This window comes from Anas platyrhynchos, chromosome 13, assembly GCF_047663525.1.
Source record: "Anas platyrhynchos isolate ZD024472 breed Pekin duck chromosome 13, IASCAAS_PekinDuck_T2T, whole genome shotgun sequence".
Taxonomy (NCBI): Eukaryota; Metazoa; Chordata; class Aves; order Anseriformes; family Anatidae; genus Anas; species Anas platyrhynchos.
Window position 1 is genome coordinate 7,804,108 of NC_092599.1, and position 27,444 is coordinate 7,831,551.

The 27,444-nt window shown below is 49.5% G+C and overlaps 1 protein-coding gene across 7 annotated transcripts in view; it reads left to right on the plus strand.

The window, feature by feature from the left end:
* CADPS (calcium dependent secretion activator) overlaps positions 1 to 27,444 on the plus strand; it is a 196,481-nt gene that overhangs the window by 164,161 nt on the left and 4,876 nt on the right. For all 7 annotated transcript variants that reach the window (XM_072044196.1, XM_072044199.1, XM_072044197.1 and 4 more), the window contains 4 exons: positions 4,730 to 4,804; positions 5,844 to 5,927; positions 10,027 to 10,059; positions 12,846 to 12,953. In XM_072044196.1, the coding sequence (XP_071900297.1) occupies positions 4,730 to 4,804; positions 5,844 to 5,927; positions 10,027 to 10,059; positions 12,846 to 12,953 (300 nt within the window). The remainder of the gene's footprint in view (positions 1 to 4,729; positions 4,805 to 5,843; positions 5,928 to 10,026; positions 10,060 to 12,845; positions 12,954 to 27,444) is intronic.

Sequence of the window (27,444 nt, forward strand, 5' to 3'; positions counted from 1 at the left end):
AAGTGCCAAGTTGTTGCTGAGATTCTTGTAAGGAAAAGAAAAGACTTACAAAAGTAGATTGAAATTCAACTTCCTCGAATATGGGCTAAAATCAGCAAGCCTGATGATCCTGGCTTTCCAGGTTCTTAATGATTCAAGTTTCCCCACAACAAACCTGTTTTAATTAACCACTGCTGTAGTTTTTCTTCTGAAGCCATAGCTGCAGGTTGAAGTTTCTGTGAATTAGAAAGACACGCTAAATTGGATTTGATTAAATGCATCATAATGATCATTTTGTTATAGTGGCTCAAAGCCAAATTAAATATTCATAAACCAGCCTAGAATAAATTCACAAATACTGTCTGGCTCTCCTATCCTGCTGCTTGTCAGCATTTGCTAGGTAAGCCCTCTCGTACAACTTTGAGTGGTCAGGTTTTACAGTCAGCCCTTGCAAGTTACTGGTTTGCTTTATTTACGGCGGCGTTTTGGAGATCAAACCAACTGCAGTATTGTGACAGAGCAAGCTTGTGGCATTCAGAAAATCACCAGGTTAAGTATTAGGATGGCAGGAGGCTGATGTTAGCTCTATCTGTAAATCGTGTGTCCAGGCACTCACTGCATCTACATGTGGTGCTCGGGGGTTCCCATAGCTTCCTCCAAATTTTGAGCATCGGTCACTGTGCACACAGTTGGGTGGCGAGCACAAGGAGAGCAGGCAGCAGCACAGGCACATCTCAATTGTGCCAGGGCTGAGTGCTCATCTTTGCAAATCTGCCTGGGCTGCTTCCAGGAGGTGTTTGGTACAGCAGCCCTGAGCGAGCGCAGCTCCAGTGGCAAGCAGCACTTGCTGGGGTACGAGGATTTTAACAGATAACTGAACTAACAGAGTTGCAAAGCAGATGTAAATTATCGGTGCATAAGTTACCGTTTAGGGCTGCAGCATTTTATACACCCTCCCTTTTTCTTTTCTTCCTTTTAATGAGTGTTCCTACCTCCCCCTCCATTCGCTCATGCCATGAGATGCTCAGGCTGGGGGCTGGGGGGTTGTGGTACAGGAGCAGAGCTCTCCCTACAGCCAGAAGGACAAAATGCCACCCCAACTCTTCCAGTCCTGGTGGAAACGATGGCACAGATCGACAGCAGACAGATGAGAGACAGGGTTTGAGGCAGGGATGTAAGGCAGGGATGCTCCTTACCATCAGGAGCCCCCATCAGAGCCGCAGCCAGCAGCCCATGTCCCCAGGGCTGCTGCGCACCTTGCACCCCTTCACCCAGCACCATCCGCAGCCACGCTCCCGCAAGGCGAGGTCCCTTTGCAGGGAGTTCAAAAGCAGCAAAAAGGGCTAAAATTGTCCGCGGCGCCGTTCCCACATCACAGTTTGCCCAGACCGTGCCAAGGATGACATTTTGATGGGAAATGAGCCCCTGATTTTTCTCCCTGTCAGTGCTGTACGTGGGCAAAGACAAACTTGGCGCATCATCTGACCTCGCTCCCGGGGACTCCCTCCCACCCCACGGCCTTTCTCCAAAGCCTACCTTCGGCTCCACGCACTTCAGCAGACACTTGAATGCATTTTGAGAGCAGTACCCTGTGAAACAAACACCCATCATTTCATTTCCATTTCGTTGTCTCTAAAGGCAGCTGTTAAAACATTTGGTAAACATACTTTACCATCTTAAATATTTATTTTTCCTCTGAATTTTTAATACATCTAAGGGGATAAATGTATGTATTAAATGTTTCTCAGTTGGTCTAGTATGTTTCTATTTAATATCTAAGGTCAGATGGTCCTTAGAGAAATACAACGTACACACAATCTGTTACATGACAAGGCAAGATACTCATCACATAAAGTCAAGTTGAATCATTGTAGTGCACTGATTAGGGATTGTAATAATCGAGCTAATAGAAAGCTGTGATGAACTCCACCAGCAGCGGTTGCTGCGCCGAGCGAAGCAACCCGGCTCCGCGATCTTTAACCCCGGGTGTTTTCCGAGGGGACGCAGAGGGAGCTGCTAGAACCGCTAGTTTTGGAGCCAGCCAGCTCTGAATGCCCCCCCAAGCACCATTTTTCACCCCACTGTCCTCCCAGCCCCATCCTAGCAGGGACTGCTTTTCACCAGGGCAAGGAGCTGGGGCCGCTCAGGCCATACCCCGCAGGGTCCCCAGCCCCGGGGCTGCCCCAGGGGTTTTGCACCCTGGTGGGAAGGTGCAGTCAGAGCCCTGCAGACACCACCATGGTGCTTGCACAGGGCCTCTCCTGCTCTCAGAGATGCTTGCTTATTCCATCAGTGCCCTTACTTGCTTTTTAAACAAGCTTTTAAGTGAAAACGCATTGGTGAAGGCTTTTCATGCTCTGTTTTGCATGTACCCAGCTATTTTTGTGTTAAAACTCATGATTTATCCAATGTAAAAACCCCAGTTGGCAATGCCCTCTAATGAATTAAGCATCCTTTTGGAGGAAAATATGGAACTTGATATTGAGTCAGGGGAATTTTGCTCTGGATTCCATAAATTGTCCTTTACAATGGGCAACCATCTCCAAAAGTGCGTGCGCTGCCAGGCCGTCCTGGCTATGCAGCCACCTCGCAGCCCTCTCCCATCCCTCCTGCGTTTCTCTCCTCCATCCCGGAGCCCCAGCAGCCCCTCAGCTGCCCTGCTTTTTTCTTCCTCTCCTCCTCGTCTTCCCAATCTGCCTGCCCGCTGCCTGCTTCCCAGGGAAGGGAATCAGCCAAGTCCAAGGTCTCCCACACGCACAGCAATGTAGCTGCAGAAGGAAAACCCCATGGGAACGACAACCCCAATGCGTGCAGCTCCTTCATCATCTTCCTTAGGAGGTGCTGGCCGTGTGTGCTGAGGACGTTGGTGGCTTCCCCCATATCCAGCAGTTACCCATCCTTTTCACCCGGGGGCCACATCTCCCGCTGTGCCAGGGCAATCTGGAAGCTGATGAGGCCTGACCCTACATTAAAGAGCTCAGCCACAGACAACTGGGGTTGCTGCAAGGCGCTCGTATACGTCTGGACCTGCAGAGCAGGACATGGAAAGGGGATCTCCAAAAGCAAACATTGTTGGTTTGCATGCCTGGCCAGAGGGACTCCTGTCCTGCCCCATGGGGACGTGGGGGCAGCACCACATGCCCCTGCCCTGCTGTAGGACCCACCTGGCTCCTTCCCCTTCAGAGTAAGAGAAAGCCTCAGGGGTCTGCCAGCAGGTAGCTAACATCCTGCCCCTTCCCCATGTTCCTTGCTGCACATACTACAGGCAGCCAGCTCTGACGTTACAGTGAGAGGAGGTTTTGATCACGTTTCATTTCCCCCTGCTTATTGTTTCTGTGCGTGATGCTGTTGTTATCATAGCCACATTTAAAAGGTCCCCCCTTTTCTTTAAGATTTTGTTTTATTTATTGTTTATCTTCATATTTTCTTTTTCCTGTCTTTCGCACTTTCCTCTTTATTTCTGTCCCCAATCATCTGAAAAGTTTGCTAAAGAGTGGGTAAGTGTGTCCGACTTTTTTTTCTTTGTTCCTAATTCCTGTGTTAATGTGCTGTTGTCGTAGGAAAAAAAAAGAAACCAGAGAGCAGCTCAGACTGCTGATCAGACACCGAGACCAACGTCTAGCATTTGTAAAGCCCTCGCAGTCTTCGTTCCCAAAGTCTGATTAGTATTTAAAGCAGATTTGTCTCTTTCAATGTGATTTGATGTTAACATTTTAAAACAATATTAATGCCAAGTGGTAATGAATATAGTGACTAGCACCAGTGCTTGAAATGTTTGACTGAAAAATCAAATGTTTTGTGTTGGAAAGCAGTCATAATCAGTATTTTCTCAGTCCATTGAAAATAAGAATATACTGTATGTTTTCACTAATTAAATCTTGTATTGGAAACAGGTCTTTTCTAAATTAGTAGAAGACTGTATTTTAGTACCTATTCTAGCCATATTGCAGCTGATTGCATCAGAGCTCCCAAGCTAAGGAGGGTTTGGCATGTGCAGAGACTGGGTTGCAGACAGAAGCGATGCTGCTGCTGCAGGCAGCGGCGGTGCTCAGCGGTGCTGAGCGCGTGCCGTGGTGCCTGCTAACGCGCAGGGCTCGGGGCTGTGCTGGCTGCCATCTTCTGCACAAGGAAAAAGACCGATCCGAGTCTGCTGGGTTTCTTTAAGATCTTTTTTAGAGCCACTGAGCAAAGCATTTGAACACGTGCTTAATTTTAACCGTGTGCCCGCCAAACTCGATGCGTAACGCACCTCTGGGTGCTCTGCTGAAGCAGACTGGAAGTGCAGAGCGCCTTCCCCAGGGGTTCAGCCCACTGCAAACTCCCCCAGTGCAGAAAATGCTCTCTGCTCCCTTTCCGAAGGGCTGTGTGTTTTATGGTGCCCTAGGCAAGGGATGGGGAAGCAAAAGCACTTGAGGATCTGTAGCATCCTGGGGCTTGCTCTCAGGCGTGGCAAAAGCCTCCCCTCCGGTGTGTGGCTGTGGCTCCTGGAGCTGCAAGCACGCAGAAGAAGGGCAGGGTTTGCCCACGCTCCACCAACTGATGGAGGATTCTCCCGAATTCGAGGGCTCTCCTGTGAGTGTAAGTAATCGCCAGCCACTGTGGTGGAGCACACAGTAACGAGCTGCGTAATTCTTCAGATTAATACTATTGCACAGCGTAGTTTGCCAAGAGAAGAGGCTGACAACCGTAGAGCTCTCGCCTGTGATCAATGCTAATATTTTCCTCCGCCTCTCCTTTTATTTTTCTTTAGCACCAGTACCATTCAAAAATAGACGAACTAATTGAGGAAACCGTCAAAGAAATGATAACACTCCTAGTGGCAAAGGTAACCTTCAGCTTCAGGTGAAGTGATTCACTGTTAACATTGCTTTTTTAATACGTGCGTTTCCATTAAAATGTGACACATTAAGATGGTGAATTGGCTTCTCGTTTCTCACAGGAAAGATCATACATCCCCCCGTTCTTTCATGGTGACTCTTTGATGATTAGGAACTGCATGCAATGCAGTACGCTGTTAGCAGGATTGACACACTGGGCCAGAAGTGGTACTGAGGAATTGGGTTTATGCTTGTGGGGTACAACCCCGTGGCCAGCATCACCCCACTGCAGTGGGGTGGCACTACAAAGCGCGGCTGCGTAGACGTTGGGGTGGCGCTCAGAGGTGGTCACCCCTCCTACGCCGAAGGTTGCGCGGACAAAATAGCTTGTCTTGCTCAAGATCACCATATGCTCGTCTTAAGAAATTAATTTAGAGGCGACAGTAGTGGGAAGTACATTCCCAAATGTCAGGTTTAATTGTTTGGAAATTGTTGTGTGTTTTTTTTTTTTATCAGACTCAGCTCCTCTAGTTCAGCTGCCAGCATTTCCCAAGGGGTGTTGTGTAGGTCTGGTGTGTTGTGCTAACACACGGGGAGCTGGGAGGTAGGGAGAAGGATGGTGGGGTGTTTTTTCCTATAGTTTCAAACTTTCTGAGAACAAGTCATCCCTATTATACAGTGGAGACCTTTAAACATACTCTGCCAACATATGCCAGTTCAATTCTTCTGCGAGAATACCCAGCGAGCTGCGTGCTTGACACTGCGTGCTGGAGCAAGGACCACCGGCTTCCCCCACTGGAGGGGCCGTGCTGGCTCCCACACCCCCTGCACCCACCTCCCGACCCCAGCATCACCCCAGACTCCGAGGGCACTGCACCCCATTGCACCCAAAAGGCAGTGCTCCTTTCTCCCTGCTCCCCAGCCTGCTGGGTGCATGTTGTCCCTTCCTCTGGCAATGCAGAGAGCTCCACTTCCCTGAAGCCAAGGCTGGTTTTTATACCCTTGTTCAATTACTAAAAATAATTGCAGTGTTTTTTGTGTTCATAGTTTGTCACCATTTTGGAAGGAGTCCTGGCCAAACTGTCTAGATACGATGAAGGAACTTTGTTTTCTTCTTTCCTGTCATTTACTGTAAGTACAGACCATATCTTCCTTTCTTTTTTTTTTTTTTTCTTTTTTTTTTTTTCTGAGTTATAATCTCCTGCTCTCCCAGGACTAGAGAAGCTACATAATGATAATAATTCTGCTATTCTATGATATTTGGACACTGTAACCCCCACACAAACAAGCAAACACCCTGCTTACACAGTACTCAGACACCCAAGAAGCATAGGCTATCGTATTGTAGCACGGTGTAAAGTTGTGGTCAGTCATCACTCAGGCTGGTGGAGTTTATCCTATTGAGGAAGCATATGAAGCTGAAAGAAAAAAAAAACACTGTAAATCCAATTCCCCTAGTTTAGCAATCTGAGCTTTATTCCAGAAAATATTCCTGACAGTTTCTTAGGACAAACACGCAGCAGCTGATTTCCAGAGGCCTTCTGAGAATGAATGCCCCAGAATTTACCAGAGCACCTGTTTGCAGGCCCGACTTCTTTCATCTGGGCTCACAAAGAGGTGAGCACCCAAATGCATGGGTCTGGGGTTGCTTGGAAAGCTGCATTAAAACCCTTGTTGACTGGCCTGGCCTCACACGTGCAGCCTTGTCGTGTGCTCACTCATTCAGAGACCAGGCAGGAGGCAGAAGGCGCTGCTCTGTAAGCTCGAAGGGCTTTCCAAAACCCCTCTCAGGAGTTCTCATACCTCCTTGTAGTTTTCTGTTGTTCTTGGGCTGCTCTTGGCTGCTTTCTGATGGGTGTGAGGCAGTTCTGTAGCATCCCTTTGGAAGCAGGGGTGGTGAAGATAGACGTCAGAAGACTTTCCAGCTGAGGCAAGAAACTTTGTGCACAGGCTCTGGCTGCGTACCTGCTCTGCCACGGGTGCTGGGTTCCAGCGAAGCACCCCAGATGCTCAGCTGTGCGGGAGGCACTTTGTTCCCAGAGCAAGAGGCAGGGGAGGGATCCCACACAAACCCACAGCACAGCCCCTCTGCAGGATAACCCCAGCATTGCCGCATGGGCGTTTGGGGCAGGCCTTGGGGTGGCTGCCATGGGGAGTTAGGAGGTGCCCGAGTGCCAGCAGCAGGGGACGTGGAGGTGGCAGCTTTTCAGGCATTGGAAATACCAGCATCAGCCCGGGCAGGCAGTGATGTGCAACCCTTCCTTCTCGGTGAAGCCAAGCTGTTCCTCAGCTGCTGCTGCGCTGCTCCCACTGTGTCCTGCTGTGTACACGGCCCCGTGCTGCTCCCTTCAATTGCCAACCTCGTGTCAGGCTCTGAGCACCCCTGAGGAGGCAGCACGTGGGTGCATGGGGGTCACTCATCCTCCCTCTTGGGCACGGTATTTACCACATTTTCCTGCTTGGGTGAGCTGTAGGATGCCCTGCCCTCTCTGCACAGTGCTGAGCCCTCACCCCTGCAAGAGGTCGTGGCGCACTGCAGAGGAGCAGGGCTGCTGCTTGCCAGGCAAGGGACATCTCTTGCTTGGTCCCAGTGTTTGCTGGGAGGGCAGCTGGGATGCACTGGGCAGGAGGAGGCTGAGAAACAGCCCCAAAAAACATTCAGTGCCGGGCTTAGAAAGCCTCTGCTGAGCAGCACCGTTCCCTGCAGGAGTAATGCGACTCGCTGTGTTTAGTCTTTGCAGTGATAAATAGAGAAATTCTCTCTTGTTACAGCATGCTTGCACCACCTCCCACGTTTTCCCCGTCTGAACAAATACAACAAAGTGTTATGGTCCAAGCCTCCGAGATCTAGAAAGCATTAGTCTCCCACCCCCTTCTACCGACTTCTTTCATCGCATGTTTTCCAGGCTCTCGGCAAGTGACATGTAATCGGGGGTCTTGTGACAGACAGTTTTATCACCTAGTAGGCTATCCTCATTTCCAATTCCTGCCTCGAAATTCGAGATAAAATTAATGCATCTGTTGTCCTAATAAATTCTCACTAGCCACTTCTCCTTGCAGAGCACTTTGGGAGGAAAATACCCTTCTAAATTTGGCCAGACTTTTTTTTTTTTTTTTCTGTTTGTTGCTACATTTAAGTGCATCTCAGCAGCAGCAGCCCAGGCCCTGGATGGGTGTCTGCATGTGAAGCTCCACTGAGTCACAGGAATGACAGCTGCTAAAATTCCCTTTAATCTGGATGGCCTCTGTAGGCGGAGAATTACACCTACGGTAATTAAAACTAAAGACTGCATATTACCCGAGGGAGACAGAAGTAAAAGATCTTATTTTTGTTCTGCACAAAATTTGTATGGTAAACTGAGACGTTTCATGGCAAAGTCACATAATTTGTGAAAAACGGCAGCCTAGCAAAAATCACACAACATCCGGCAGTTTGGAAATTTCACTGAATGTAGCCAAATCTGAGTTTAAAGAAAAACAAGTAATTATTCTGATTAAAGGGGAGTGGGCAGGAGAAGAAGCTCAGTTTTTTTGTGGGTGGAGTGGGGGGAGATGGCAGGAAGTTGCCTGAGTTATTCTTGTTGCCTGGTGGCTTGGGGGAAGAAGAGGCAGTGGCACCGAGCTGGACCCAAAGCGCTCGGGTTCCTGGTTTCCCCTGCAGGAACTGGGCAAGTGAGGGTCCAGCCGTGGTGTTTGCACACTGATGCTTGAGGACACCAGCTGTGGGCTGCATGGCTTGCCCCAGTTGTGGTCCTGGACTTGAGGTGCTGAGGCTGCAGAGCTTCAGTGCTCTCAGTGCTGTCCGGGAGGGAAGGAGCTCCTTCCTTCGGGGGCAGCGGGTGCAGAGCTGGCACCGCTGGCCGGGCTCCTTCATGCAGGGAGGACAGGGCTGCTCTGCCCCCACTTTGCAGGAGCAAGGACAGCACTTCAATGCCTGGCGAGGAGTTTTGAGGATAAATGCAGCACCAGGGCGAGGCATCCAGCCAGCTGGGCACAGGGGTACCTGGAGGCGAGACGAGCGCCGCTTCTTCACGGGGAGCTGAGGCTCAGCATCAGTTTTGTCATTTGCTTCTTGAACGTGTGTCTGGGGACCTGCCCCGTCCCCCTGTGGCCCCTTGTGCCCACAGGCAGCACCACGCCGCCCTCCTGCCCTCCCCTCTGCTCCTCCAGCCCGGGCGCTGCGAACGCTCGCAGCGTTCACCTCGGCAATTACCACCAGTCTGGTCTTTTGTATCGCCTCATTGTGCTTAATTATGCACCCCCCACACACACCATATGAGTACTTCCACCCACTCTCACATTCTGTCTCACACATACATTCATTCTCTCATTCGGGACACATAATTTATTCATCCCAAGATGCAACTGTGTGCGTGTTATATTTAGGCTGTTTTAATGGTAGCTTTAGAAATATTTAAAAGCAGGTGAGCTTTTACACCCAAACAAAGATGGCCGGCAACGCTTACCCTAATTAAAAGCAGAAGCGTTGTGGAAAATCCCAGCCGTACACTTTCTAGACACGGTGCCTTCTGCTGCAGTGGTAAAAGGGTCTCTCTGGCCAGCTGGGAGCTGCTCAGTTGGAAAAGTTGGACCTGGCGGCAGGGCCGCCTGCCTCCGTGCCAGGCAGCGGGCTCTGCCCCGGGGCAAAGCAGAGACCACATAAATTCGGGGGTTATGGGCTTGTGAGGACACACGGTGTGCTGCACCCACCCTGGTACCCTCCCGAAAATAACATCTTTAAGCCAAGATGAGCACAGGTGCCCTGAGCCCATCACCGGTGCCAGCCCTCAAAGGGAAGCGTGGTCCTTAGGGTGCTTGGTGGGGCCGTCCCCGCGGTCCTTGGCCTGTGGCTCCCCAGGGGACAGACACGGGCTGCCGGGGCGACACGTGGCGTTAGGTGGGGAAGGAGGCCTCCGAAGCAAGCAGCGATGTCTCCTGATGAGCCCCGTCTTCCCCCGCTCGCTTAAGGAGAAGAGGGAGAAGCGCAACTCCCACACTATCATCTGTTGCTATTAGAGCCTGAGCGGCAGCAAAGTTACCTCTCCAAAACAACAACAAAAATACCACCCTTGCTTGTTCTTTTAGATGGGAAACGTACTTTTTGTCGCCCTTTTTGCCCCACTCAGCAGCATGTTGCCCTGGGTCCGGGTGCAGAAGCTGCTGCTGATGTTTAAAGGAAAAGCCTGAAAGTGTACTGACGGTGGAAACTCTGTTCTTGTTCCTTTTACAGGTGAAGGCTGCTTCCAAATACGTGGATGTACCCGTAAGCGCAATTTAAACAACTTCTGTCATAGTAATTTGCTTCGTGGTTTGTTTTATGGCATGTGTAGCAACCCACATTATGCATTAACAGCCAAGATTGAACCGTGGGCCCTCGCACTTCTAACATTTGAACTGGAAAGAATGTCTCCATGACGCTAATAATCAGCACTTACCCTCTTGCGGAGACCTACGAGGCTCTTAAGGCAATAATTTGCAGATGGTGTCAAAAAAAGTACCACATTTATGCAATTGGCTTGAATCACATCAAAAAAAAAAAAAAAAGGAAAAAAAACAGGAGCAGTTCATTCTGTTAATTCTTCATTTGGACTTGTACAAATACAGAATAATTTCCAAACAAAAAGGTCCAGACATGTTAGAACTGAGCCAACACACATCTAACACATTAGCTAATCTATTTTATTTTTGTTCTTCTAATTGTTGGTTTATTTTACTCTCTCAGAAAAATGACTTTTTCATTACTTTGGGGAAATGGCGATGAGTTAGCAACATGTGTTTGGGAAATTGTTAATGAAATTTTTCCCCTTTTTTTTCTCTAATTGGTATAGGAAAATTGTACATCGTCTCCTCTAATTAGACCTTGATTCACAGAGAAAAGAGCCCTTAATGTCCTTAGACAGAGCACTTAACTTGCCAGAAATTTACAGCTAAATGGAGTTGAAATGTAATATGTGAGTGTTGGATGGAATAGGGAGTTACTGTTACAGTTACGGGCAGAGAGGCAATTACAAATAAATTACAAATAAAAAAGAGTAATCCTTAATATCCCACACCGAATCCTGCATTCAGATAGTCTGGGCAATTTAAATGGAGAGTAGCTGGGTTGTGTCTGGTGACCTGTACGTGTAATGTACAGGCGTTTAATGCGGATGCAATTGGTCGGCATGTTCCCACATGACAGCCTGACAAATGTATTGGACATCATGGACTGCGTCATCTGCGCTCCGTGTTTCCATCCCTTTATCCCAAGACAGACTTTTCCCACAAAATACCTTTAGTCCAGCCTGGAGAAGGCAAACTCTTGAAAAGTGAGAGGTGTTGTTTGCTTTGAAATGTCCCAGTGCAGAGATATGTCTGAGCAGCACAAACAAGTTACTGAGAGCATTAGAGAGGGAGGCTCAGAGTTCATTTTTCACCCTAGAAAAACGTGGAGAGCCTTTAGGTGAATTTCCTGGTCGTGTGAGTGACTTTAAAATATTTCGTCAGCAGGAGCCTGAGCACAGAACAGCTATTTTAAGGAACTTTTGTGCCAAACGTGGCCTCCTCTGATGTATCTATCGCAGGAGACGATGCCAAATCCAGGTGGCCCCTCTCGCACTGACAGCGCCTTTCAGCCGCTCGCTCTCCTGAATTTTTACGCTGCTTTTATGAAATCAGCAGCTGGCCCCACACAACTCCCAGGCTTTTGCTAGAGGCCACCCCACAGCCAGCAAGCTGTGTCACACTGCTTTGGGTTCCCGTTTTAGAGGAAAGAGGGGAAACGGTGTGGCTGAGCAGATGCCCACCGGCTAAATCTAATTCCCCAGGCACTCCTGCGATTGCCTGCCACAAAGCAATCCCTTCACTGCCACCTCGCAATGGGCACGATCAGCGTGCTGAAAATTGCTTGAAAGTGTAACACTTGACTACTGCCACATTTGTGTTGTCCTCATTGTTTTTCAAATTAATACCTTGTCATTGTTTCAGTAGGTGTTAAGAAATGTTACTAGCTTCCCAAGGGCCAAGCACTGGCCCTTTGCTTGATAATTGTTTGCTTTGTATTAAAAAACTCCCTTCCTACTGCTTTCCAAACTGTCCTCATTTTCACCCTGGAAATTACACAGATGTGTTAACTAACTTCAATTTGCAGCGGCTGACAATCGTATCTTGCAGAGAAACGATAACTCTGTGATCTGAGGTAAATCACAGTAATGGAAACTAATGACACTAGTTATTAACAAACTTACAACGTGCCATGGAAATTTAAGATTTTGTGGCAGCTCTTGTAATGACTCCTGTTACAGTATTTTAATGGGTTTCCTTTGAGGTAAGTTGGATTTCAATGTAACAGGCGATATGAACTCGAACAGGAATTGTTTTTAAGTGTTTTCCCTGCAGCCTGCCTCAGTTCCCACTTTCCGTGTAGAAACACTGCTATCCCCTTGATCTTGCAGAGCTGAATTCCTGGCATTTAGCAGTGCCCTGACCATTGCTGTAGACGTAAATCCCTGACATTTACCCAATTTATCCCCAAGAGCAGCAGTGTGAGTTGAAGGCAGGGTCCGAGCAGGTGAAGCGGTGGGATTTTGGCATGCCTCCTGCAGCGCCAGCTGCTTGCTGCTCACATCCCCACACCTCGGGAGAAAAAACACGAGGGCAGCTCTGGGCTTTCTGCCTTCAGAACCCAGAGGGCTCGCGTGTGGCAGGTGCCAGGAGCAAGCAGCAGATCTGCAGCCTGGCTGTTGGGCTGATTAGGTCAGCGGCACCGAGCGTAGCAGGAGAGCTTCTTGGCATCAGCGTGGTGAGGGAGAGCTGTGCTCTGACTGCTGCACTCTAGGCAAAAGAAGAGATGGAGACAGTGTCTCTGCGTGGTCCTGTGCTGGGCACAGGGCTGTGCGGGGCACACCGTGTCCATTCTCACCACGGCAGGTAAGGAAGGGGTGAATTGCACGAGGGCGGCAGGAGAGAGACGGAGGAAAAGGAGAAGCAGCGCTGAGGGTACACGGAGGAGCTGCTCCTGCAGCCTATTCACGTTTCTCTCTCTCTCTTCTTCTTCTCTCCCCCATGCAGAAGCCGGGGATGGATGTTGCTGATGCCTATGTGACATTTGTCCGCCACTCTCAGGATGTCCTGCGTGATAAGGTCAATGAGGAGATGTATATAGAAAGGTTATTTGATGTAAGTAAATGCCTTCTCCTCCTTGGACACCAAGCAGGAGAGACCCAAAATGTGACAAAATAAGACAGGAGGATAAGTCACATTTTGAGAAAATTTATTGGTTTTAGCTTTAAAAAATAAATAAATCTTTCCTTTCTTTCTGACTAAGGCTCGTATCTGCTCTCTGCCTGCTTTAAATCTCTACTCTAGTGTACTGTGTCTTGGTCTGTCTGTGCGTGGATTTCAAGGGAACAGCATCTTCTAAGAGAGCCCTCACTATGTTTAAGCTTGTGGAAAATCTCTCGTTAACAACACATCTTGGTCATTGTTCTCGTTTTTAAAATCTAAGCCAGTTTTCTGGCGGATGCATTTGCTGAGGACCATCTCCTCTGCACATTTTGCAATGTTTGTCACTGACAAGCACTCCAAAGCTGACAGCATATTAAAGCATAGTAAATTTTAAAAACTAACCAAAACAGAGCTGGTTAGGAATGGACTTTCACATTTCCAGAGGTCCATGCGATGGTGCCTGACACCAAAGGTCAAGTTCAAACATGGTCTCCTTGGCAAAAATGGCGTGGCAGGAGGCTGACCTAAAGGTCCAAAGTTATTTTTGTTGGCATGAAATAAATGAATTGGACTCTAGGAGAACAGTGACCTGTGTTGCCTGTTTGTTTTGGATTTGGATGCATGTTAACCAGTATATCTGTTTCTGCTGCTCTTGTTGTGTTACAGCCTTTCTGTCCTTGTAGCTGTTCTATAGCCAAGGTTTTCTGCTAATGGCCAGCCTGTAGCATTAGTGTCTCAGTCTCTCTTAGGGTATCTGTCCATATAGCGATTTCTGTTCGAAGCAGCTTCTGTTCCCACTCTCCTTCCTTTCATCTCTCAGCAGTGCCATCTCCAGCACCCGGCTCTGGCACTGTAACAATCTGACTCGCTTTCTCTACTCGCTCGTTTGCTTCCTCAGTGTGTAGGGAAAGCTGCTTTCCTTCCAATCAACCTCCTCTTTTACTCAAAACCTCTCTTTCTGCGCATCCCCTTTCCCTCGGAAACCTCTTCCTCCTTCTTAATTCCCACTCTTTCTTTCCTCCGCACCCTATCGGATTAAAATGGAACTTATCTCTCATGTCAAATGTTTTATCACATTATATCAAGTGGCATGAATTAGAGTCAAATAATCTTACTGTGTACATCTACTAGCATGACCCATATCCACTGAGAACGCCTCATTCATGCACGGAGCACGCCGCTGCCTCCCCAGGCCCCTCTCGGGAGAGTTCGCAGCGCTGAGCACCAGCCGCACATCACCCATCGAGCAGGCACGGGGAGGAACAAAAACCAAAAAAAAAAAAAAAAAAAATCAAAACAAAACACAAAACAAAAGACTGTCGCTTCCATCTGCAGCGGGCCTGCGAGTGCACTGCTCGTTTGTGGGGAAATTTATTCCGCGAGCAGTTCGATTTCCAGAGCTCATCTGGACTGTTCTTTTCAATGCCCACACTGCCTTTTCCCTCATCGGTTTCCTGTGATTCACAGTTGGTGTGTTTATACCCTTTGGGCCATTATTGCCGATTTTCCAAAAGCTGTAATTAGCGCAAATATTGGTTTCAGTTTGATCAGTCCTTAGTTTTACCAAGGCGCGTTTTAAGCAAATTAACGGTTGACAACAACAAAAAAAAAGAGCAGCTACCTTGGTGGAAAGCGAAAAGTGCAAAATCTTTCCTTCCCTCCCTGCTGCGCACAAATTTCCCTGGAGTGAGACAGGGCAAGGTGGGACCCGGTGCTGCCAGCCTCCCTCTTTGCAGGTGTTTTACCCACAAAGTGTGCTCCCTCGAGCGGGGCAGGCTGGGGGCCCTTGGCTTGTAGGAGGGAGGGGGATGCAGCCAAGGAGCCCTCAAGCTCTGTAGGTCTCCTTTCCCTACGGGGTTTTAGGCACCAGCTATCTTTTGAATAAGAAAGAGCAGAGCAATGGCCAAAAATGCTATTTAGGATGCTGAATTAGACTTGTGTCGGGGTTGTTCTTGCTCTTTCCTGCGTAGCTGCAGAGCAATCCTCTTAGCTGAGGAGTTTCTCCAGGCGATGAGATTATTGGCACTTCAGAGGGCACCTCCCCAGCTGGCATAGTGCAGCGGTGCTGCTTACCCCAGTCCTGTCGGGATGTCCTCTGGCAAGGTGTGCTCCAGCGGCAGGTAAACAGCTCCAGAAGGCTCCTCTGGTCACAGCATAGGGCTAAATCACCTTTCTGTGCCCTCTGGGAAAGACTTCTGATTTTTTTTTAGCTTAGAGTAGTGGAAGGGCAGCGTTGTGCAGGGTGAGGTTGCCTCTTGTGTGCTCAATGGGGTTTGCAGTCCCAGGTTATTCCCGATCCCCCACGTCCCTCCACAGCCCTGCTCAGCATTTCCATTCATTTCCCCTCTTTGTTTCCTCCCCGCAGCAGAGGCTGCAGGGTGCTCATCAGGCCATTTCCCAGCAGAAGCTGGGTTAATGCATATCTTTTGGCATTTGATAGCATTTCTTAGCTCAGAAGCTCTGTCTCCTTCCCCACACCCTTTCCCCTTTTTGCACCTGCTGTACAGGACTGTGCCCTTTGGAGGATAACGGTGTTTGGGGAAGATTATTGTAGTATTTTTGTGTGGTCTGTGTGTTAATCCTCTTAATTCTGCAAATTAGTCAGGGTTGTTGGTTGTTGGTTTTTTTTTTTTTATCCCCCCAAAATAGAGTCATCATCTTAATTTTAAAAAATCTGTATTCTTGGGATCATTGAACGAACAGATTGATCGTGGAGTTCTGCTGGTAATCAAAACCTAACTAGCTTTTTGGCAGTGCTGTTTACTGCAGAGTAACATGACTTATTTACTTGGCCTGGCTCACTAATTTGATAACATTTAAAGCTAAAACACTGTAATAAGACCCGTTGGTACGGAGCACTGGTAACAGAAGAGTTTAAGAATAGCATCGTGGCATGCGTCCCTTCCCCGTGGTTCTGTGCATGTCTGTGTGCTTTGTGATCTGAACCACTGCGAGGCTTTGCATGCGGCACAGACGGATCTCCAGCTCTCCTTAGTGCCTGATGGAGAGCACAATTTTATCCCTTTTTCCCCAGAAGGATGGGGGCTGACATGCGGGATGTGGCTGCTCGGAGGGACGATCGGACAGGGGCAGGCAGGTGTATTTTAAACCTGGAAAAATGCCTGCAGAGGGATTTTGAGTCTTCAGACCAATCCTGCAAAATCCAGCTCCCCGTGGGCACTCATGTTTGGTAGGATCAGAGTTTGTGCCTCCATAATTTTTGCTGAAAGCAGCAGGAGTTTCACTTGTAAAGGCTCGCTTTAGTAGAAGTTATTTATACGTGCGTACGTGTGTGTGCCTTTACACATGCCCTGAGGTGCACGCAGGATAGATTTCAGCCCGCCAGAACATATGTGATCCAGGGAGTGAATGACTGACTAGTAGCTAGTGTGAATGCCAACCTTCCCTCCTGATAAATTGGTAAACACTACTGTAAACCAGAGCAGAATAGCTCCTACCCGGTCGCAGGCAAGTATCGTGTACGCAAAAGGCTACCGAGCGCTGCGCGAGCTGCCCGAGATCCTGCGAATTCCAGCATCCCGAGGCAGTCCCGAAATAGCGCAGATGGCATTTTTCTCTCTGATGATTAATTCAATATCTTACCGAAAAAAAACAAAAACACGCTTTTGATATGAGAGATCAAAACACCCAGAGAAGCTCCTAAGATTGCAAGGACCTAAAAAAAAAATTAATTTATTTCTTTCCTCCTTGTACTTCTTGAAGACACCAGCCTGAGTAGAAGATAAGGATTAAAACAGATGTGCTTAGTGCCAGTTCATCTGCTTAAATCTAGCAGTCTCTGAGATCAGTGATTAAAAAGCCATCTCCAACTTTGATGAAATCCACTGCCATGGTAATTCTGTGCCTCTGATAGCTTTCTTATGGGCCTCACGTCTGCCTAAACCGGACATAGAAAACATTTCACTGGAGATGATACATGGATTATATGGGTCAATTATACACTTAATCTGCCTGCTGGGGATTAAACGTGCATAGATTGACCCTGCGTATTTGGCTTGTCCTTGGCAGTTATCAGATCAGGGAGGTTGCCTTTACCAAAAAGTCTGGTAAGAACTTAATCACGCACTGATAGCACTGATACCGCCCGGGGAGGCGGCAGGAGTTGCAGCGCCGAGCGCGCTGCTTTCTGCAGAAGGCGGTTTTACCACTTCACTGTCACTGTGTATGTTCTGCTTCCTCGAAGGTCTGTGTCACAGCCGGGATAGCAGACGGAGCAGTTCGCATGAAACAAGCAAGCAGGTCCCTCTGTGTCTGCAAGACGAAGGCGGTTTTGTAGCTCGGCGTCGGGGTGGCATCGGTGGGATCCAGCCGGGGCGCTGGCCAGGTCCCACCCCTAGGGCTCAGGTGGAGGCTGGGGCAGGTGCTGTGCTCAGCAGGGTTGTTCAGGCAGCAGCGGTGACTTCCCAGGGTGACATCCAGTGCTTTTCAGTTGCTTTTCCCCAGCCAAGAGCCCAGCAGGAGCACTGGTCCTGCCGTCACTGCTCAAGGCTGTCTGCTGGGAGCTGACTTGGGAATGTCAGAGGCCGTGAGCATGCAGGGAGCCCCATGAGCCTCGGTCTGCAACAGCATCCTTATACAGATGTCCGGGGAGCTGGCTGGGCACCTCTCGCTGCTTCACTGGAGGATTCACAGCAGCTCAGCACGTTTCAGTACCCGCTGTTTGGAGGCTGATATCACACCTGAGCATCCAGGAAAATTACCCAACACAGGCTGACAGCTACATCAGTTAATCCAGCGAGCCCTGTGCAGGCAGCCAGGCATTAGCCTGGTCTTAAAATCAAAGCTTTGACTTCAGCGGGGTAACCCACTCGAATTTTGGCAGCTCCTTCAGGGAGTGCTTGCAGGATCATGGCGTTTATTCGGTGCATCAGCCTCGCACTGCACAGCCACATGCCAGAAGAGCGCCCTTCTCGCCCCACCTTCGCCTTCCCGTCCTCGAGCCCAAAAGCCTGGCCGTGAGTCAGCGGAGCTACTCACTGTGAGTTAGGATTACTCATAGGAGGACGGGTTGCAGGATCAGGGGAAGAACGGATATCAGGCTGCGCGCTGGGCTCGGCTCTCATCTGAGAGCTGCCTGCAGCCGCGCTCGGCGCTTTCTGAGACAGACAACAACCCGCTTCCCTCCTACGCAGCTCGACTGCTCATTAGGGCACTAACTCTCTCCCACTCCCATCCTGATATGGCCTCCACTGAGCTATTTCTTCTTCTTCACTGTTTTTTTCCTTTTTTTTTTTTTCTTTCCCCCGAGTGAGTTGTGAAACGAAGACAATTAGCAGAGGGATCTCGAGGAAGCGCAGCGTTTTGTCTCCCCGGGTCTCGGCAGGGACCTGTACCTGTGCTGCTGGAAGAAAAAAGGCTCTGAAATTGTGATGGCGATTTTCTGTGTATTTTCAGGGAGGGGGACAAACTCCCTTTGCCGTGAGGAAGCACAGCACGCACCTTTTGCTCTGGCTGCCTCTTTTTCTTCCCCTGTCCCTGTTGGAGCAGAGCTGAGTGTGGCCATCACCGCCTGCATTGCCCTTGTCCCGTGCGGTCCCATCCGAGAGCGTCCTGGCAGCAGGCACACGCTGCGAGTGGCCTCTCCTACATCCCCGTCACTGCATTTCCTTTATGAAGTGCTCCTTTAAGTAGGCTCCGTGTAATTTATTGTGGGGAGAGTCTTAATAAAATAAGTCCTAGATCTGTCACTGGATTTTAAATGCTCGTAAGGGTTTTTTCCTCCTAAATGTCTTTATCAGAACAGCTTTTCCTGTTCCAATAGACATTTGGTTGAAGACAGTTAATTTGATTTCTTTTCCAGAGGAGATTTTCCATTAATCATTCTAAGAAGGCAGACTGATTGCTCCGTTGCTCTGAGGTCAGCACAGGCTCGCTGGCATGATCCGCACGGCACTTCAGAGCACCGGAGAGCTCGGCTTGTTTGCATTGGGGCAGGCACGGAGCGCAAGGGCATTTACTCCCCCCTGGCAGTGAGTACCCCAGGCAGATTTAGGGCAAGAGGTGTGTTGCAGGGAGAAGGCACCCTCCATCCGTTTGCCTAAAGGGACCAGCTGTGCATACAGGGAAGTGCAAACAGCCCCATGCTCCCGTTTCCTCGCTCTGCAGCCCGGCCCCACGCAGCCCCTGCTGTTGCTGCACCAGGCAGCGGTGCCTGGGGGATTAGTTGCTGTTGCAGGTCGCTTTGCTGCTCTTGATCTGCAGCTTTTCCCTTTTCCTGTGCTGTTTCGCCCTCAGCCAGGGCTTATGCTGTCAGCAAAAGGCTCAGGGAGGGAGCAGGTCCCCTCCATCGGGAGCAGAGCTGCTCCCTCCTGTGCCCACAAAGCCTCCAGGGCTGAGATACCCGGGCAGCCACTTGCTGCTCTGGGGAGTTTGCAGGCTGTGAAGGAGCCAGCTGAAGTTTCCCACATCCCACTTTGGGACAGCTTCTGATTTGACCTAATAACAGGTGTAATTAAAATACTCCATTTTAGGACCGGAGTGCACCTTGTTGATCAGCCCTGCACGCAGCGGCACAGGGATAGCATTGCACTCCTAAGGCCTTGCAATCAGGACAGAAAAAAAGCAGCACACTGTGTGGATACGGTGTTATACCGCGCTTCTTTATATAGAAACCTGGATTTTAACATGTCAACTTCATTTCTTTTTTGAAAAATGGAAATAAGCAAAGAATATTTTACAGGTTAAAAAAAGTATTTGAGCACAGGCATCCGTACAGAAGTGGCTTTGCATTGCTTTTGACACTTTTCAGCAGAAGCTCTTTTATTTAGGAAAACTGAGGTCAGCAGCAGGTTTGGGGTTTTGGCTGACAGCTCTGCAGCGAGCGCGGGGCACACTGCTGCAGAGGGGGAACCAAGGACCCCAGTGCCAGCCCCACACCTGGAGCCGGTGGAGGTGGGTCCCCTTAGAGCCGGTCCTATGCATGCAGGCACGGGGCTGCTCTTCTTCCTAGCATGAAGTGCTGGTGTTCAGAGCAAGCAGCCCCTCAGCCAGCCGGGTGCGTGGGGTTGTGGCTGTGCAGAGCACGTCTGGGGTTACCTGGTGCTGCGTGGCACCGAGTGCAGGGAGCTCGAGAGGTGCCGTCCCTGGGCTTGTTTCTCTGCTGGAGACCCTGGCCCCACTGGCACCACAGATGCCCCATCCTCCTTCTTCCTCCCCAGAAAGGAATAAAATGCTTCGGGGTTAGGAGCGGGGAGAAATTTGCGGCGAGCAGCGCGCAGGATGAGTTGTGTGCAGCCTGAAGCCGTACCCACGAGGGGCTGACCCGCACCCTGGCCCCCGTGGCACGGCCGTGCCTGAGCCCCTTCGCACCCACCGTGGCTCCAGCTGAGGGTGAAGCGCCAGCCTGGGGCTGCCATCCCCGAGCAGTGGGTGAGCGCAGGTACCATATGTACTGCAAAAAGCGTGCGGCACTTCGGCGCGCCCGGGTCTGCTTTCATTCTGAATTCTCTTCTCTGTTTGAAGGCAGAGCTCTTACGCGATTCAAAGTTTTTTTGTGGTTTATTTTTGGGAAGAGAAAGGGGAAAAAAAAAGAAAAAAAAAAGATAATGTAATTCGGTGATGCCATTTGCATCCTAGACAGATGATGAGGCGCTCTGGCTAGCAGCTTAACCCTATTATGCAACGCTGGGACTGTGACATTATTAAATAATACTACAGATTATTTTAATATCGAGCCCCTTTGACTTTGTAACTCCCTCGTATAGCTACGTTGTCAATGTGAATGAAATTTCACGGTTAACAAATATAGTATAGAGTAAAAGGCATCCAGAAATCACAGGGCTGGGCGGATGCTCAGTACGCTGCGTGCGCCCGTACCGATACCAGTACAGGGACACGACAAATCCGGGGCCAGAGTAGAAGTCTGTCACGCTGGAAAAAATGTACAGCCATTTATTTCGGTAACAGCTCAGTGTGCTCCTGACCTGGGGCACTACAGACACATTCATGAGGTTTTAACAGAATAAAGTAATGTATGTATATATATATAAATATATACACATACTTATTTTTTTTAAGATCCTGGGTTTCAAGGGATTTTAATTAAATTGTTAGCACTTTTCTAGACCTCTAGAATTTAATGTAGAGTTTAATATAGAGAGCTTTGATGCAGAAAATAGGAGGCATGTTGCCCCCGTGAGGCCCGTTTGCCCCCCATACGCCGAGCCGTGCCAGAGCAGTGCTGATGAGAGGATCTGCTCCTGGGGGTCTCGGGTCCAGAGTGTGTTGGGGAGCTCACGTACCCCAAACCCTTCTGCCCTGTGCGCTCTGCGCCCGAACAAACCCCACTAAAGACCCTCCAGGGATGTTAAATCAGCACGACGCAGTCTGTTACCAAAACTTAGATTTATTTTCTGAAAGAAAAGATGCTTTCTGAAGTCTGTGGATTCGAAGGAGCAGAGCGGGCTGCCAGCAGACCTCTCGGGGCTGCGCCTTGTGCCTTCGGCAGAGCGGCACGGGAAGGCACACTTCCCAAAGTGTGCCCACTTAAAGCCTTGCCTGCGACAGAAAAACTACCCAGCGAGCAGCCCCGTTACGGTCAGGCATAGCGGGAAGATACCTGCTTGTTTATTTACGCCCTGCAGATAATGTTCTGCTCTTTTGGAGCCCGTGGCAGTGGCAGGAGAGCAGCTGATAGCTGCAATATTGCTGCGTCCCCGATTGTTTGCGAGCATCCCAAGTTTTGAAACACGCTCGTGAGAGAGGAATATCAGCTTAAGCCTGACGGGCTAAAAAGCAGAAAGCCCCACACGTAAATGCCATTATGCACTTAATGAGGCAGGGTTTCAAAAAAAAAAATCAGCCACACAAGTTGGTTTTATCAAAGAAAATGTATAAATAACAAGCCGCGATTCAAACTGCCGCACAAAGGGACAAGCAGGGAAGGGAAGCTCGCACTTCACTTGTGGCATTCAGATAATAGTATTTGCTCCACTAATCTTTTGGGCTTAGCGATTGACAATCAATATATTATTATCAACAAGCGTTAACACAAACAAAAAGCTTCCATTTCTTTTTCAACCGCGTCCCCTAAGTCCCTTAAATTTAATTAAAACCGGACAGCTCTCCCCGTAGTACAAATTAGAGTTAAAATCATATTAAATATTTGTTCTCCGGGAAAACAAAAGTGTCAGCTTGTGCTACCAGGTTTGGCTGCCTTTTTTTTTTTTTTTTTTTTTTTTTACACACAGAGGGGGAAAAAAAAAAAAACAGCTACTCAAAGTTAAAATAAAGTCTCTCTCCCTCCCTCCCCGTCTCCCAAGACTACTGTCTATAACATGTTGTTCCTTATAGAAAGTGGGATATGGTGGCATTTGCTTGATTAACTTGCTCGACAAAAGTGACAGCTGCTGTGGGTGCATGTAGCTAAGCTGCACAGCGCAGTTCCGCCTTTGTACATCTGTCAGCAAAAAAGGAGGAATAAAGAGTGAAAAGAGACAAATTGGTCCCAAAAGGCAATCCATTCAACTCAGGAGGTTTGCTCTATTCAAGCACTCGCTGGGAATCTCAAGTGCTAGGTAGCTTATTCAATTTCATTCATTCTTTAGAATGAGCCCACAAGTGTTTAATTTCTTATTCTGTTGAATAAAAAGGGGGAGCTTTTTTTTTTTTTTTATTGGAAGCATTAATTGTAAGACTAGCTGATCAATGCCCGTGATATTAACTCATGGCGTATTTTCTGTTTAGCTGTGTGCCGCCAAACTTCATGCCCGTAGCGCGGCGGGGCCGTGCTGATGCCCTCGCTTGGGGAAGGCTGGGCGCACCCGGCGGCGTCCCTGAGCCTTGGCCGTACAAGATGTGGCAGAGTGGGCCAAATCCTCAGCACCTCCGTGTCAGGACAGTCCCTGGTTTGTTACCAACATGGGCAGGATGCGACTCAGATGGATGCGCTGAGCCTGTGGGGCTGGTTCGGTCCCCTGTGCCAGAGCAGATTTTGTAGCCAAAATTTTGTCCTGCCTCGTGGAGGAGCAGGCTCAGGGGTCCCCTCGCAGACGGCGCGTAGCGATGCCCGGAGCAGAGCGCAGTTTTCCTTGAGCTGTGGAAAGAGAAGTTCATGAACAAGTGTGGCAGGGACCGCTGTGTGGGCAGGTCTCAGCTTTCCATCCAGAAAACATATGTTTGCCGGGGAGAAGTGTGCCTCTCCCTCCTTCCTCGCGTGGCAGAAGGGCTGTGCCCATCTCCGAGCCGCGGGGCTGTGCCTGCGGGGCCATCACGGACCTTGTTAGCATGGGGCTGGCCACTGCTGTCATCCTCTTGTGGCATCTCAGCAAGTTTTTGGGAGGCTCTCAAGTCAGGATTGTGTGCACTGTAGTGTATGGTGAGATTTGGCCTCTCCTTTTTTAAAGAAAGGAGGAGGAAACTATTTGCCGGGAGTCTCTGCGCTTCTTCCTTGCTGTCATTCCCAGGTCTTTAGGATTGCAATGACTGCAACAGCCTCAAAGCCATTGAGGGAAGGTGGAGAGGAAAGCCCTGGTGGTCACACAATTCCAGAGGGACAGGAGAGGTCCTTCAGTGCTGCTGTCAGGCAGCCTGGGCTCTGGACGTCAGGCCCGTGGGCAGCTCCGTGCGTGCCAGCGAGGCTGAGTGTGAGCGGGGGACACGCTACAGGGGCAGACCTTGCCAGAGCAGCTCGGCTGTGAGGCACACAGGACACTGCAGAGCTGGCGACCATGTGTGCAAGCTAAGCTGATCCCTGGACAACACCAAATCCCAAATTTGATCCCAGAGCCTCCTGGACTCGGGAGGGACACGGCTCGGTGAGCTGTCGTGTGCCAGCAGCTGTAGGTGCAGCCCCACCACGCGTCCCAGCCATGCTGCTGGCCCGTGGGCAGGGGGCACGAGGTTTGGTGGCTTCTAATTTACTTTTTTTCCTTTCCCATCAAGTCGCTTTGAGAAAGGGCTCTTGCCTGAGAGCAGACTGAGCTTTCCTTGGGGAATTGAGGCCCATAGGAGCACACAGGTTGCTCTCTCCTCCCCCTTGCCCCGTGCTGGCCGGGCTGGGGCTGCGGCAGAGGCGGCCTCCCAGCACCAAGCTGCGTACCTCGAAACACCTTGGATTCGAGGCTTCATTTCAAAGCTCCCTTTCAGCGTTTCAAAACAAGCCGGTGTCCCAGACAAAGAGAGGGAGCCAGCCGGCGTTCGGAGTTCCCTTGTGCCGTGTGTGTCACAGTTTTAAATAGATTTGCCCTGCTTGGATTGGTTCTGGTTGGAAAGCGAGGGCTGAAATGAGAGGTCACAGGGGAGAGTTACTATGGTAATTGAGTAGTATCACCAGTAGTTTTGCTCTTATGGGCATTAAAGCACATCATAATAGACAAACAACAGTGGTTAAAGCAAGCAGGTAGGATTACTATGTTCTTTTGTCAGAAGTATATAATGTCTTGTAGTCAGTTTTAAAGACTTCTCAACCCCCAAATCCACCCAGCAGTCACCTGCTGAGTAATTTTGTATGCCTAATCTCCAGCCCTTAACTACAAGCTTTCTGCTAATTTGAGGCAAATGGGTATTTTTGACACTAAATAGGGCAGTAAAGAATCCCTGACCTAGAAAAACTCCATTCCGAGGCACTGAGAACAGCAAAATATTCTTTCAGCATCCTTGGGAGACCTTTGCAGTGACATAAAATAGCTTTGACTAAACCGTGCAGCAGCCTTCGATTAATGGTTTGCAGAAACTTGCTGAACATCCCTACTACAACTTCCCCCATAAAACTTGTCACTTCAGATTGCCATCAGCCACCACAACAATAATCATTTCATGCCTATTGCTAATTGCAAGCACAGCTGAGGCTCAGCGGGGTGCTCTTGCACAGTCCCAGGCCTTTATACCAGCCTCAATCTGTTGTATGGCACTTGTTCACACACAAAAAAACTACCAGTAAAGGCAGAAAGAGGCAGAGTCACAGGTTCCTTGTAATCCCTCTGCTACCCTGCTGACAACCCAGCCCTATAAGCATTCCTGGTTTTGTCCCGCTCTTTACAAAAGCTGAAGTGACCTTAAGCTACTAGTATGTAAGCTTTTGAATGCAGAGCACAGCTCCTTCAGGTGCCTTAAGAAGCAGTGTTGCATCTGGCTTACGAGATTCTGTTTGCAGCACCCCTGGGGTGAGCTGCGGCTTCCTGTAACATGGAAAATATGAGTGTGAACTCCAGGTTCATGGCAAGGAACAGGAGGTCAGGCTTCCATTCAGCTCGCACCAAAGAAGACGGGGGTTTGCAGATGTTCCTGGGTATGTGTAATGACACCACCTCCCGGAAAGCGCAGGAACCCAGCACGGGGGGTTTTTTTGTTGGTGGGTTTGGTTTTGGGTGTTTTGTGTTGTTTTTTTTTTTTCTTTGAAATGTGCCACACTCAGTGTGTTACTTGCAGATTTATTCATATCAATTTTTGCAATTTATATATTCAGAGATAAACTTGCTATTTCAGCAACTTATTGATCATGCATTTGCATTCAAGAAAGGGGAAAGGAAAAAAAAAAAAAAGAAAGAAAGAAAAGAAAAAAAGAATGAGCCAGCCTATGGCTCTGGTTGGGGCATTGCATGGGCAGCCCTCAACCCAGCCCCACGGTGTGCTTCTGCTCCTCTAAGGCCTGTCCAGGAGCATCCCAGCTGCCCATGGCCACCTCGTCCCCCCAGGTGAGCAGCAGCAAAGAGGAATTTCATCCCTAGCTGTGCGAATAGGGTGCCTGCTTACTGTTCCTGGGCTCTGATGCCATCCTAAGAGCTTTGTGTGCATTTCCCCAGCTGTTACCCAGGTCATGCTGTGCTATCCCTTGCCCCGTGCCCTTTGAGTGAGTTCAGATTATCCGTGGGTGGCTGGGAGGGATGTGAGGTGCCCTCAGTAATGTGTGCGTGGCGGGGAGCAATATGTGAAGCTGGGGTCCGTGGAGCTGGGAGCAGTGCTGAGGTTCTTTATAACCAGGTGTGATGAGTTTTGAGAAAATACATCTCTATTAGCTACTTCAGTGTGCCCATGCCACAGCTCAGCTGGCACTCAGACTCCAGAAATGTGCCTGAGATGTGTTGTGGCCCCGTGGCAGAGCCTGTGGGCACGTTTAGGGCCCTGCCTGCTGCACCTTGTGCACGGGGACAAGCCCCGAGGAGCCCCTTGGCCCTTCTGGGAAGGGCAGAGCCGCCGGGTGTCACGCCAGGACCGCGCCGCGCTCTTTTGTCTGAAGCGATCACGTTCCCATTCGGGAGCATTTGGCTTTGTTGTTGTTTTTTTTTAATAATATAATCATATGCAAATGTTATCCTCTTTGGTGGGTTAGTCATGAATCAGAGGGCTCGTGCGTCTTATAGCACATCAACACTAGTGCTAGCTAAAGGGAACATTTAATTTATGGGCTAACTTATTTTTATGAATATGCAGGGCTGAAATTCAGCAGTTGGTGTGTGCTCTATGAAGTGACGTGACGGTTTTGTGTATCAAGATCAATGAATTACACTTTGTCTTTTTTTTTTTTTTTTTTTTCATGAAGCAGAAAGTCTTTGGAGTAACTTAGCCCTGGGGAGGAGCGCTCCTTCCACGGTCCCGAAGCGGCTGAGCCCATCTCCCCACAGTTCAGCTACCAGAAACACAACCAAACGTTTAATTTAGCTGAAGCTGAAGGTCTCAGAGCGGCAGAATTGTGTGTGCTCATTAAAAGGCAGCTGGACGTTATTAGGGCTGATGGGAGTTACGGGACGTGCTGCTGTGGCGCTGCTGTGTGCAAGCAGCTCCCTCAGGTGCCTTCCCTTGGCCCTGCTGAAGTGGGCACAGGCCATGGCGTGACCATTTCGGTGTCACCTTGCTGATAACCTCTGGGCAGAAAGTGTTATTTCTATTTTGTATCTGTAGGACAGCAGTGCAGGTGTGCATGGCACAGGGCTGGCAGGCCCGGCCCTCATCTCACTCAGCCGGGGGAGGCAGAGGCACCCAGAAGCAGGTCATTTCATGGAAGATGAGAGGCAGCAGTGGAAGGGAGAGGGCCTGCAACACACCTTTGCGTTGTTCCTCTGTGGGTTCTGATTTAAAGACCCCAGGCAGTCCCTTTGTGACCCTCCTGGCTGGCCACCTGGAGCGGTCGGCCCAGCACAGGGTCCCACTGGGCCTTCCTGGCTGCTCTTTTGGCCAGGGGACAGCTAACCGTAGCCGAGCTTGATTTCTGTCACTGACAGAGCTCCTTTCCTGTCCAAATTAGTTTTGTTTTCACTCTTAGCTCTTGCCAGACCTCTGTCCTGGAGGCGAGGGGCCAGTCTCTGCCACAAGTTGCCCAAGGTGTAAGCCTCAAGCACAAGATCACCACTTGACATTTACTTGGTGACTCTTCCATCCCTTTGTTTCCTCCATTTTATTAAGATCTGGAACTTATTCTAGAGCTAGCAGTAGAGGGGCATCTTCACTGAATCGTCCCTTGGCCCAGAACAGGCTGCAGTGATTACTG